Source organism: Scyliorhinus canicula, chromosome 8 (assembly GCF_902713615.1).
Source record: "Scyliorhinus canicula chromosome 8, sScyCan1.1, whole genome shotgun sequence".
Classification (NCBI taxonomy): domain Eukaryota; kingdom Metazoa; phylum Chordata; class Chondrichthyes; order Carcharhiniformes; family Scyliorhinidae; genus Scyliorhinus; species Scyliorhinus canicula.
Window position 1 is genome coordinate 67690541 of NC_052153.1, and position 14356 is coordinate 67704896.

The 14356-nt window shown below is 45.8% G+C and overlaps 1 protein-coding gene across 1 annotated transcript in view; it reads right to left on the reverse strand.

Moving 5' to 3' along the window:
• Positions 1-14356, reverse strand: part of LOC119970306 (fibrillin-2) — a 433007-nt gene that overhangs the window by 78654 nt on the left and 339997 nt on the right. Inside the window, exons 42-46 of the mRNA XM_038804706.1 lie at positions 12606-12677; positions 10535-10660; positions 8725-8850; positions 4875-5000; positions 4059-4175 (exon numbers count right to left, since the gene is read on the reverse strand). Of these exons, the coding sequence (XP_038660634.1) occupies positions 4059-4175; positions 4875-5000; positions 8725-8850; positions 10535-10660; positions 12606-12677 (567 nt within the window). The remainder of the gene's footprint in view (positions 1-4058; positions 4176-4874; positions 5001-8724; positions 8851-10534; positions 10661-12605; positions 12678-14356) is intronic.

Genomic DNA, 14356 nt, shown 5'->3' on the forward strand with positions numbered 1-14356 from the left:
GGCATCAAAATACATTGTTGTTCAATCACTAACATCCTTCCCACACATGGAGAAGGTGTCACAAAATAGAATGAAGTAGAGCAGATCTCATGTGGGAAAGCACACTTGCATATCTTGAGCCCTATTTTGGGGATGTTTGGTCTGCATAATGGGGCTGGTTGAAATAGGGCTCATGCCATCAAACGTCACTGAGAACATTAAGGATCGTAGAATCTCAGCAGCACAGAAGGAGACATTCAGCCCATTGAGTCTGCACCGACTCTCTATAAGAACACCCTACCTAGGAGCATTCCCTTGACTATCCCCGTAACTTCACCTAACCATTGGACACTAAGGGCAATTTATGGCCAATCCACCTAACCTGCACATATTTGGACTGTGGGAGAAAACGTACGCAGACATGGCGAGAATGTGAAAACACCTGAATTGAATCCAGGTCCCTGGCGCTGTGAGGCAGCAGTACTAACCAGTGTGCCACCATGCCGCCCCAGTGATCTGACACTTTCAGCCACCAGCTCAGGTACTGACACTACATGTAGCTTGGAAGCAAGTATTGAGTTGGGATCAGAACATGTTGAATCATCCAGACCAGAGTGGCCCACAGGCCAGGTGTAAAGGATAGCTAATTTGCTGGTTCACCAGAGGGCGAGAAGACAGACTGAGTCTGCTTCATGGAACTCAATGAGGAGCTCGATGGGAAGTCATTTAAGTGAGTGCTGATAGGCTCTGGGTGCATTAGTAGGCAGTTTCCAGCCACTGCCAAGTGTTGTGTTTTATGTCTTGGATACATGCAAAGATGACACACTACATTCTATGTGTGTAGGAGCTTTATTCACAGTTCTTTTAAAATGTCTGCTCTCATGCTTACAGTCTCTTCAGTTTAGTTTCTCTTTCTCTGTAACCACAACCAGGCTTAATTATAGCAAATACCACGCAGTGGAGATTCAACAGACATGCATAATCAAATACGATACAGCTGCAAAATCGAGTACTACTCACTAAGGAGCATTGAGGAACCTGGTTCCGACTTAGTAGTGACCACTTAGTGTGGTCTTCCCTCTGTGTAGCCTCCGCTCCATCTCCCTGTTTTTCAGACCTAGGGGCACTGTAAGGGCCATTGTGTAGAGAGACCACCAACACAACATGGTGGCACAGTGGTCAGCACTGCTGCCTCACAGCGCCAGGGACCTTGGTTCACTTCCGGCCTCGGGTGACCGTCTGTGTGGAGTTTGCACATTCTCTCGGTGTCTGCGTGGGTTTGCTCCGAGTACTCTGGTTTCCTTCCACAGCCCAAAGATGTGCAAGTTAGGTAGATTGTGCATGCTAAATTGCCCCTTACTGTCTAAAGATATGCAGGTTAGGTTAAGGGGTTATTGGGAGAAGAAGGTGGGAGAGTGGATTTGTGTGGAGTGTTCTTTCAGAGGGTCGGTGCAGACTCGATGGGCAAGGTGGCCTCCTTCTGCACTGTAGGGATTCTATGAAATACTCTGCGCACCCTGTGAAAATGCAGCAATATTCTCTGGCAAATCTTGGAACTCGCTGAAACACCTCCCAAAACTGTGCGGAGTACTTCCAGACATTGGGCAACCGAGAAGTTCCAAAATATAGCGTTACCAACAAAATGTGGGTGTGTGGCCCTTTAAATAATCCTCGTTCCGGGCCCAGTTTTGAAGCTTCTTGTTTCCAGAGTGATGTAGGAAGTAGTGCCAGAGGACTGGAGGATAGCAAATGTCCCCTTGTACAAGAAGGGGAGTAGAGATAACCCCGGTAACTATAGGCCAGTGAGCCTTACTTCTGTTGTGGGAAAAGTCTTGGAAAGGTTTATAAGAGATAGGATGTATAATCATCTGCAAAGGAATTATTTGATTAGAGATAGTCAACATGGTTTTGTGAAGGGTAGGTCGTGCCTCACAAACCTCATTGAGTTCTTCAAGAAGGTGACCAAACAGGTGGATGAGGGTAAAGCAGTTGATGTGGTGTATATGGATTTCAGTAAAGCGTTTGATAAGGTTCCCCACGGTAGGCTATTGCAGAAAATACAGAGGCATGTGATTCAGGGTGATTTAGCAGTTTGGATCAGAAATTGGCTAGCTGATATGGAAGACAAAGAGTGGTGGTTGATGGGAAATGCTCTGACTGGTGTCCAGTTACTAGTGGTGTGCCACAAGGATCTGTTTTGGGGCCGTTGCTGTTTGTCATTTCTATAAATGACCTGGAGGAGGGCGTAGAAGGATGGGTGAGTAAATTTGCAGATGACACTAAAGTCGGTGGAGTTGTGGACAGTGCAGAAGGATGTTACAAGTTACAGAGGGACATAGATAAGCTGCAGAGCTGGGCTGACAGGTGGCAAATGGAGTTTAATGCAGAAAAGTGTGAGGTGATTCATTTTGGAAGGAATAACAGAAAGGCAGAGTACTGGGCTAATGGTAAGATTCTTGATAGTGTGGACGAGCAGAGAGATCTCGGTGTCCATGACCATAGATCCCTGAAAGTTGCCACCCAGGTTGAGAGGGTTGTTAAGAAGGCGTACGGTGTGTTAGCTTTTATTGGTAGAGGAATTGAGTTTCGGAGCCATGAGGTCATGTTGCAGTTGTACAAAACTCTGGTGCGGCCGCATTTGGAGTATTGTGTGATGTTCTGGTTGCCACATTATAGGAAGGATGTGGAAGCATTGGAAAGGGTACAGAGGAGATTTACAAGAATGTTGCCTGGTATGGAGGGAAGATCATATGAGGAAAGGCTGAAGGACTTGAGGCTGTTTTCGTTAGAGAGAAGAAGGTTAAGAGGTGACTTAATTGAGGCATACAAGATGATCAGAGGATTAGATAGGGTGGACAGTGAGAGCCTTTTTCCTCGGATGGTGATGTCCAGCGCGAGGGGACATAGCTTTAAATTGAGGGGAGATAGATATAGGAAAGATGTCAGAGGTAGGTTCTTTACTCAGAGTGTAGTAAGGGCGTGGAATGCCCTGCCTGCAACAGTAGTGGACTCGCCAACACTAAACGCATTCAAATGGTCATTGGATAGGCATATGGACGATAATGGAATAGTGTACAGGGACTTTAGAGGGGTTTCAAGGACGGCGCGACATCGTGGGCCGAAGGGCCTGTACTGCGCTGTAATGTTCTATCTATGTTCTATGTTCATTCACCAAATTAGGAATCCTGGGAACCAGTTCAGCCATTTGGGCTGAAGGTTCACACACTTCTGGCACACAAAAAGAGCACCTCCACATACACCCTTCTGCCAACAGGACACTGTTAATGGCTGACAGCAGAGTGGGAACACACAATGCAACACAAGACGGCTAGAAGTGATGCTACACAAGGAAATCTCTTGCCTGTAACATTTTCCTTTTGAGCTCTTTGGAAATCTAGGGCGCAATTTAATGGGACAAAAACAGATTACTATTTTGGACTCATTTAGCAGGGTGTTTCTTGGCTACTGCAATGCTGAGAAAGACACTGCTATTTAACAGGACTTTTTGGTGGGAACTGCCCTGTTGAGACGCACTTACCTCATTTCCGAGCTGCGCATGGCAGTGCCACCCAGGCAGTGCCAGGATGGCACGAGCAGGTTGCCCGGCTGGCAGTGCCAAGGTGCCAGGCTGGCACTGCCAAGGTGACAGCGGGAGTGCTAGGGTACCACCTTGCCCAGAGCCCGACCACCCGGGCATGTCTGATGGCCAGGGAGAACCCCCCAGATATGGTTATGCCCGGTCCACGAGGTCTCCCAGGTGAGGCCGTTAGTTCCTGGGCCCCAGGAGAATACGGCGCAGGCATACGTAGACCCAGATCGTGAGATCTCATTAAATCTCACAAGGCGGTATGAGCATCGCGAATCTCGCAAGAAGCCTCCCGCAAGATTCAACTGTCTCATTGCATCACCAAGTCGGGCATGACGAGATCATTAAATTGCGCCCGTAGTTTCTCATCAGCTAAAATTTGCATCAATGAGTCAATGCCAAATATGTTAAGGATTACGCAGCACCAAATTCTCACTGTTACAATGGAGAAACAATCTCATGAGTAGGTTCAGGTTAAAGTTTTGTGACTCACCCATGCAGTCATTATTGTGAGTTATCTCAAATCCTGGGAAGCAGAGACAGTTATAAGATCCTACAGTGTTCTTGCAGGTTCCATTTCCACAAGGCTGCCTTTCACATTCATCAATATCTATAAATATGAAATTATTTGGTTAACTTTAGTCCAAATGGGAATCAACAAACATTTAGTGTAACCATTACAATGAGCTATAAAAGTGAAAGACATGTTGCTGATTTTGGATATTCAAATCCTCTTCCTTTACAGAAGTGCTCACGAGGAGTGGAACCTTCTGTCCTCAGACAATGAATGTGAGTTGGGACCTATTTGCTCTAATGGTCAGGGTGCCCACCTGGGAGATTTTCCCAGAGGCAATCAATTAATAGGCCAAAGGTTGGTTGTGCGAGGTGTGAGTGCGTCGCCCGGCTCGTCAATGCCAACTTCTGTGAAATTCCTCTTCATTCCACTGTCAAATCTGCTCCAGTGTGACTAGGAAGATTCTGTCTGAGATGTTAGTTGCTGATCAACTAACAGCTGGCTACAAAGAAAAGTAATTTTGGGAATTGTTTGTCTTGTAATAACCAATTGGCCCTCTCCCACATTTAATTTGTACGAGCTTTATTCTGCGCAGTTAGCTTATTCTTCATTTATTTAAGCTACAGTCAATTTTGCATAGTTGCCACTGGCAACTTTAGTTGATATCCACACAGGCTTCCCAACTAATGACTTTCATACTTTGGATCAGTGAAAGAGGGAAAACCACGTACCAGTTACCGTAAACACTGCCACCAATGCTTCTTCATTGAGCCAGCAGCTGAAAGCCTCACTTACCCATGCACATAGTTTGATCGGGAGTCTGCTTGAAACCATTGTGGCAGGTGCACCGGTAGCCTCCTTTTAGGTCAATACAGTCACCATGACTACAGACATTTGGAATTTCCAGGCACTCATTGCGATCTAAAGGAATCATACAGAACACTGTTTGTTAACTGCCTTTCCATTTTGTTCAGAATAATTGATAACACTTTAGCTTCTCTCAAACCACATTGGGAAGTAAATGAAGAAAGTACAATATTCCTCAGAACGCAAAAGGGTTGAAACCATGCGTGTTAACAAGAAAGTTCTGCCTTCTGCACAATTCTTTTAAAGTCACTGACCCATTTATTTCCAGCTAATTAACACTTCCAATTGATGATGTAAGAATTTCAAATTAACTTTTTAACACATTCCCTCTGTCAATATCTCACAGCAAGTTATTCATTTTCCTAAGTCAGTGAACTCTATTTATTGCAAAGTCCCTTTATATCTCATTGATTGATCTATGAATTAAAGATTTCTAAATTACATTTATGAAAAATCAGAAAAAATGTCATTTGTTCATTCCACAAACAATGTGCAATCTCTCCTTTTATGCAGTGGGATTCTCTGACCCCCCCCCCCCCCCCCCCCCCCCCCCCCCCCGGCTGGGTTGGAGAATCCCCAGGGGCAGCGCGAATCCACCCCAAGGTTGGCTGCCGTATTCTCAGGCGTCGGGTTTTGGGAAGGGGCGGGGTTCACGCCACGCCGGTCAGTGGCCATTGGCACCCCCACCCCCCCCGGCAATTCTCTGGGCCCTGATGGGCCGTCCGTTTTTGGCCAGTCCCGCCGGCGTGGGTTACACATGGTCACACACGGTGGGACCTGGCAGGTAAGTCAACTGGGGAGGTCTTCGGTGGTGGTGGTGGTGGCACGGTGGCCTGGCCCATGATCGGGGCCCACTGAGTTGCAGGCAGGCCTGTGCCGTTGTGGCACTCCTTCCTTCCGCGCCAGCCCCTGTAGGGCTCCGCCATGGCCGGCGCAGAGAAGACAACCCCCTGCGCATGCGCCAGAATATGCTGTCCGGTCTGCGCATGCACAGAACCACGCCGGCCCTTTGGCGCATGCGCAAACTCGCGCAGTCCCTTCGGCACCGGCTGGCACAGCGTCCACCCCTCAGGCGTCCATGTTGATGCCGGAGTAGTTCATGCCGGTTTTCCCTCCGGCATGGGGGACTTAGTGCCGCAATAGGAAAATCCCGCCCACAGACTTTACCCTCCTTTACTTGTACCATCAGTTGAGGGTGGCATTCATCAGACATCTGAAGAGCCCAAACATGGGCCCAGTTTTAAATAGGGAGAGAATGTTTGCAGGAGTACAACCTAGAAATCCTGAAATTAATGGCAGGATCACTTTATGTATTTGTTTCTTCATTTAATAATAATAATCTTTATTATTGTCACAAGTAGGCTAACATTGCAATCAAGTTACTGTGAAAAGCCCCTAGTCGCCAAACTCCTGCACCTGTTCAGGTACACAGAGGGAGAATGCAGAATGTCCAAATTACCTAACAGCACGTCTTTGGGACTTGTGGGAGGAAACCGGAACACCTGGAGGAAACCCATGCAGAACAGGGAGAGTGGGTCGAGAATCGTCCAATCGTGGGACCAGGAGAAGCATTCCCAATCCTATCCCACAAGCAATGTTATAAAAAACACTTATTTGCTGTTCCCGGGAATTCTGAATCCCAAGAAAGCCATGCAGGAGACATTAATTTCAATTTACAGCCAAGTATCAGGGAAGAGGTTTCAGTTAAAATATTGTACTTTCAGATCTGCCACTCCCCATGACGTTACTTCGATAACCGGCTTGGTTAAAATAGAAACTGTTTGTCCTCAGTTTACCTCGCACTCCACTAGTTTAGACATGCATAACCAAATTTGGCTGGACAGCATCAGGTGCTATCAGCCCTCGCTGTTTCCAGCCCAATACTCCAGAATCATTCTGAAACACAACAAGCCAGGCCTGAGGAGTGCAGCGGCCTCTTAGTCACCAAGACTAAGACGACCTCAACTGGATTGATGTCACCTCATCCCTAACCTGCAAGGGCAAGCCCCTCCTCAGGCACGCGCTGTCCCCCGTCGCACCCGATCTCTGCAGCCCAACCTGTGTCTTTTTCTCAGCCATCTCCTTTCCTCATGCCATTTCCAACATAATTTCTTCAAAATGCCCCACCTCTTGCCCCTTTGACCACTTTCCCATTAAAATCCTGACTATCCATTCTTTATCCCCACACCAGCAGACATTGTAAATGATTTCCTTCCCTCACATACTGTACCTCTGTCTTTTAAAACTGCCAGCAACAAAACAGAACCCTCACCGTTACTTCTCGGTCTTTGCATAATATCTTTGTCTCCAATGATTCTTTCCTCTCCATACAAACAATATTCTGACTCTGAACACAAGGCATTTTCTGTCATCTTCCTATTTGGCCTCTCTACATTTTTTGACGTAGTTCACCCATGTCCCTTTATGCAGTTCAGATCAGAGAAACTCGCTTTGCTTAGTAGTCAGGAGCATCTCCAGAAAAGGTTTCTCCTCCTGGCCCTGCACTAATCTATCCATGGCCCATCCTTTTCCTCAGCAATATGCTGACCCTTTGATACGTCACCCGCACACATGGAGTCAGCTTTCACATGTACACTGATGATACACACTGTACCTTTCCACCATGTCTCTTGACTCTTCCACTGACTATGTTGTCAGACTGCTTGTCTGAGGTCAGTGTTCGATTTCACAATTTCATCCAATTAAAATTTGGCAAGACTAAAACCTTCATGGCAACACCTGTACCCTTGCTGCCAATTTAATCTTCCTCCCTAGAAGTTGCTTCAGGTTTAACCATACTGTTTGTAAACCGTAGCGTCTTCCTGAAGCCTGGAGTGAACTTCTGACTGTCACAAAGATCACCCCCTTCTACCTTTATAACATCACCCACATCTAACCCTACCTCAGCTCACCTGCTACTAAAACCCTCATTCATGCCTTTATTACTTCCAAGAAGCTAGTTCAATGTTCTCTTGACGAGCTTCTCATCCTTTATAAATTTCAGCTCACTCAAAACTCTGCCACCCATATCGTATTCTGCGCCAGACTCAGCCATTATCGTGGTCCATGCAGGCACAGTGCCTCAAAACCATAAATGTTAAATTCTCATGCTTATGCTTAAATTCCTTCTTGGTCCTACACCTCCCTATCTTATAACTTTCTTCAGTTTCTCAGTCTATCCTACCATATTTTCTGTTCTTCTGAAACTGAATTCTTGACCATCTTACCCCCTTGCCCACTCTCGTTGGCGAACTAAAGCTTACAAGCAGGCAAAGCTGTTGGCAGATCTGCGCTCCATTTTGATCAATAGCCCCAATCTCCATCCCTTCCCCTTTAGGTCCCCCCACACTTAATTGAACCCCCCCTCACCCCTCCAACTTTACGGAGGCCCAGGTTTGTGTGGACCAGTACTAAACAGCGCCGATATGATCTCCCTGGTGCGGCCTAAAGGCTCATTTAAACATTCGGATCTCAACGAGAGCGAGACCCAGATTGCGTCATGCAGAGCAAGTTGAGTGACCCGTGAACGGCCTGCTAGAGCCCGATTTGGGGCTCTCGCGCATTTCACTCGTTACTCCCGGCACCGCGTCGGGTGCAATGCGGTTCCTAAATCGCGCCCTAAGTCTCTGAGAAGCATCTTGGGTTGTTGGTCTGTGGAGATAGTTTTCTATACATCTAAGTTGTCAGTGACACATAACCCATGAAATAATTTTTAAATGGGTCTGATATGAAACTTAGCTTCCAGCAGAAATTGTTGTGTAACTAAATAAGCCCTTACCAATGCATGCTCCATTTGGTGCTAGTTTGTATCCAGCGGAACATTCACAACGGTAACTGCCAGGAATGTTAATACAATCTGCATTACGTTGGCAAAGGTTATCACCATTGCTGCATTCGTCAATATCTAAAATAAAGGAAAAAAATACAATGAAGGAAAAGTATTTCAAATTCTTAAAAATACACTGAAAAGTTAAAACCGCTAATGGTTATTATTATTAAAGTGCAACATAATGCAATTAACACTGTGCAGTGCAATTAGAAATATGAGACATTAAACAGAGTTGCTGTTTATAGTCCCTAATCACTAAAGTTTAATTTTAACAATGGACATTAAAAAATAACACTATTGTAAATGGGGTGTACATTTGAGACATAGGCCCAGAGATTTCCTGCTAAAGGAAACCTGTTTCCTGGAGGGAAACAATCGTTTGATCAGGGAGAAATAAAAGATAGTTTGGATACCGAAAAGAAAATAGCAAAAGGACAACTCGGTCCAAATTTCCCACCGGCTTAAAAGGTATAAGAATGACTGCTTTTCCCCTTGATCAATAACCTAACAAAATTGCTGACTGAGAAATTGCGGGCCCGATTCTCCGCCCCCCACGACAGGTCGGAGAATAGCGGGAGGGCCTTTCCGACATTTTTCCCGCCCTCCCGCTATTCTCCCCCCCCCCCCCCGCCCAACTCCCGACACAAATCGGTGCCGTCGTTTTTTTACGGCCGGCAGCGATTCACAGCTGTTCGATGGGCCGAAGTACCCGCCCTTTACGCTGTTTTTACGAACGGCAAACACACCTGGTCTGGCCGTTCGTAAAAACGGCGGGAACAACTCGCTTTTTATAACCATGGCACCGATTGGCACGGCAGTACCACGGCCGTGCCAAGGGTGCCATGGGCCCGCGATCGGTGGGCACCGATCGCGGGCAGCGGGCCCGATGCCCGCGCACTATTTGTCCTTCCGCCGCCCCGCAGTATCCATTCGCGGGGCGGCTGAGGGGCATCCCGGCCCGCGCATGCGCGGGTTTCGCGCAAATACGCGATGACGTCATCCGCGCATGCGCGGGTTGAAGTCTTCCAATCCGCGCATGCGCGGCTGACGTCATATGACGCGTCAGCCGGCGCTAACTCCGGCAAGCGGGCTTAACGAAATTCGTTAAGCCCGTGATGCCGGAGCTTGCGGCGTCGGGCTGCTAGCCCCGACCGGGGACCAGAATCGGTTCCCGGTCGGGAAGGGGCGCGCTGGCGTCAAACCCGCCTGGGTTTGACGCCAGCCTTACGATTTCTCCCGTTTTGGGAGAATCGCGCCCTGCATGTTTCAGAGCTGCAGGTTCAAACTGTTGCATTAGGTTGCAAAACACTGTCACAAAAGATTTTCACCCTCCTCGGTTTTCTATCTGACTTCAAAACATTTGCATGTGTTTCTAATATAAATTGTGGTTTTCGGAGTTTCATACATTGTTGAAATATGTGAAAAACCAATGAACTAATTCTACATATTTTACACATTGCATTTCTTCACGATTGACAAACTATCAAAGCAAGTTGATTGTTCATCAGTGTGTACACGGGGAACTAAAAACTTACTGAAAAATTGCTGAGAGCATCAGAAAATTCTGATAATAAAAGTCATTAAGTTATTAAATTCTTACATGTATAGATTTAAATTTTGGTTAAAGAAAATAGTGTTCAAGAATACTTATCATTCTAAGATAGAACTCATATTTGTACGTGATGTAAAAGTGAAGTCAAACTATCACGCATGTCTGAAAAAGCTTTAAAGTGGGATCTTATAATGAATGTGACAATACCTTCACAAATGAGAAGCAAGTCATTGTAACTAAATCCCATCGGGCACTCGCACCGGAAGCTACCAATTTGATTGATACATACACCATTGGCACAAATGCCTGGAATTTCTCTGCATTCATCGATATCTAGGGATGAGGAAATTAAGTTATTAGACACACATACTTCATTCTTTCACTGAGACTTATGTTAATCATCTTGCAATGTGATTGATTGCAATGTTTGTTTTTTTGAGATAAGAAAAAAATTAAGTAGTATGAGGGGTGTATCAGGATGAAATTGGACCTTGATCCTTTTTTCACATCCAACTTAAGGGGCCAACATTCCATGCTCGAACAGTGATGGAAACACAACTGCATACTGGTTTGGGACCTGCAGAGACTCCTTTGGCAGCTGCTGTATAGCTGTTTTAAAATACCTCCCTCAATATGGATCCAGCAGAGCAAGGGTTCTCAAGCCAGTTTTTTATGCTGACTCCATGCTGCTACTGATGAGCATCTGGGGCATAGCTGTTGCCTGCTGACCACCAGGAATATACTAATGTGGCGAGTGGACCAAATTGCCACCGTCCTGCCCCATTAGAAGTTGCTTAAAGTGAGCATTGCAGGCCACTGTACTGAACATTGTCTGGTGACTAGAGGAAGAACAGCAAAGAGAAATACACAAAACACGTTCGGAGGAACTTTCCAATTGGATTTTCTTGAAGAAGAGTTGCATTTTCAATTTATTTATTTTTAAAGAGACACTTTTCACGAATAATTATCTGGCTAACTTATTTTTATTTGGCAAAGGAGCAGAACCCATATTCAATACAATAATTTGACATAAAAGTTGTGTAAATGTTAGTCAAACATGACTTACACATTGAATTACTTATTTTTAGAGAAATAAATTGAAAGCTTGCTAATTTTTTTCTGTTTCTTTAATTGCAAAGCTTGAGAACAACAACCTTCAATGATAATTCTTTTGGACACCAGTAACCATCTGTGTTGGGTAAAACACCAGTAGTAAGCCTGCTGTTATTTTTGTTTCACCTCACAATGTCTTGGAAACAAGGCCAGGCTTGAAAGATTGTTCTCCTGCACTTTCAAAAATCTGCACCCATTTTAAACAAGTGGATAAAAGCAAATTACTGTGGATGCTGGAATCTGAAACGAAAGAGAAAATGCTGGAAAATCTCAGCGAGTCTGGCAGCATCTGTAGGGAGAGAAAAGAGCTCATGTTTCGAGTCCGATGACTCTTTGTCAAAGCTTTGTCAAAGAGTCATCGGACTTGAAACATTAGCTCTTTTCTCTCCCTACATTGCTGCCAGACCTGCTGAGATTTTCCAGCGTTTTCTCTTTTGTTGATTATAAACAAGTAATCTCAAAGGATCATCAAATGATGATGCTGTGACCATGAAAGTGATAACAGATGAGAAAGAAACATCCAACTCCTAAGAATCTATCTTTTGAGCAGTCCAGAGGTGGACTTTTAAAAAGTTAAAATAAAACTTATTTTTCAGTGAAACGAATCAAATGACAAAACTATTTTTTCTTTCCACTTCCTTGCAACTCTTTAAAACTTGACTCACCTAAGTCCTACTTGTGCTGGTCATGAACCGTAGCACCCATGACTTCAACCTACCAATAGTATGGCAGCAGGGAGGGCTCGAGTCAGATGTTTGTTTTACCCCTCACCTGATTTTAATGCTCCACTGAAATTAAGGGGGGGATAAGATTGGGCTAGGTGTAAAACGGACATCTGAAGCAAACCCATCCTATGCCTACCTGATGGGTTTAGTTATGATCGGGGCTAAGGTTCTTTCTGCTGAGTATCTATTTCTTGAAAATGTTTTTCCCCCAGCTCAAACATACCAAATTTAATCACTGGCACACCCATCTCACAAATCCTGCAAAGTTCGATTACTGCAGACTGATGCAGCTGTAAAGGATGGGGATTAAATATTGTTCGGGTTCGAGAATTGCATTTAAACATCGATTCTCGCAAAATATTTTAGGGCTAGAGCATCCAAAATTAAATATCACAGAAGGAACTTGCGGCACATGCCGCTAAAGGATTCTTTACACTTACCAATAGGCTTTCCAGTTTCAAAGTCGATGGTAAAACCAGGACCTTGATTTCCACAAAGCAACTGGTATTCAGCTAGAATAGACAATCGTATCAATAATTAATCCACTAATTACCCTTTTAGTGCCTTATTTCATTTTATTATAATGTGTACATTTCTTAGTTCCAACTAGAGTCTAGGGTTCCATAGCTTCTTAACCTCACTTTGTAGATGCTGTTCAAAGTGGCTATTTACTTTATAACCATTCAGTTCTTAGTGCCTGGAGTGCCTGATAAATATATAACATTAGATTTGGTTGAAACGAAATGTGGGATATAAGTATATGAAAAACGGAAATTAGCACAGTACAGAGAAATTTGGAAAGAATCTAGCAATAATGGGATGGATATTAACTCAGAGGCTAAGTGGGAGTTGAGGCAGGGCTGCTTGGAGGCTGGGAAACTTGGAAGAACGGGTTTCCCACAAGCCCTGCCAAAATTTAACGGCAGGACTTGATTAGCATTTTTAAAAATCTCTATTTCCTGGCTTGACCAAATTAGGAACTGGGCAGTCTCGTGGCGAGATAAGCCTTCGGCACGATGGTGCACTCAAGGTCTGGATAGGAGGGAAAGGGTGATTGAGAAAGGTTCAAGGAATGGGGTAAGATCGATGCTGAGAGGGAAGAACGAGGTCCAGAGGACAGTGGAGATTGGAGGCCATAATGAAGATGGACACCTGGAGCAGGAGGGAACCCACAGATTGGGGTTGAGGGAGGTTGTGAAGGGTGGGGGGAAGATATCAGAGGAGGGGTAGGGAGATCAGAAGGGTTAGAGAGGAATGAAGAAGGATCGGGGAGGAAAGGAGGGTCAGAAGGAGATTAGTAGGTTCACGGAGAAGATTGGAACATTCGTCGAGATCAGAATGGAAGGTGGGGTATATGATTACAGGGTTGATAATTGATGAACAGGGAAACTGTATCCAGCAGGTAAGTGGAAAGGCATAGAACTCCTGGATCCAGCAGTCCATCTTCTCTTTATCGGCTTTCCTAAGGCCCACAAAACTCAGCTGGTCAAAGTCAAGTTCAAAATGGTGGTTAAATATTATACACACAGCCCATTATAATATTTAAGTTGCCAACCAACTTCCTGGGAGGAATTGGTTGTACACCAACAATCCCAGCTCTATGAAAAACAGACGGGTGCAGGATGGAGACAGGAGGCGCGATTCTCCGCTCCCCACGCCGGGTGGAAATCGCGGGAGGGCCGGGCGACTCACGACACGCCGCCCTGGCACCCCCTGCGATTCTTCCACCCCCCGCTCGGAGCGGCCTCCGAGGCCATCGTGAAACTCGGCCGAGTTCACGACGGCCTTCCCGATGCCGCGCGGGACCAAAGAATCGCGCCCAGGGTTCAGAATTTTAACATTCTTGCACCCGATCCAGATCTACCCATTTTGGGGATTAAAATTCTCTCCTATGTGTTCGATGGCACCTGCGGAAAGCCATACAAATATGCAAAGTCCAGTGCTTTGGCATCCTGGCTTACTTGATCTCTTGCGACGTGCACTTAATTGTGGGCCTTGACAAAAATAGTGGGCGGAATTCTCCGCAAAGGCCGACACCGTCGTGAAACCCGGAGTGTTTCACGACGGCGTCGGAGGCCGCTCCTCGCCCCCTATTGTCCCCCCCCACAGGGGGCTAGGAGCGGCGTTCCGCAAATATCTCGGCCGCTGGGCCTTGACGCTGGCGACAAGGCGGCGCGCCGAGAATGACACG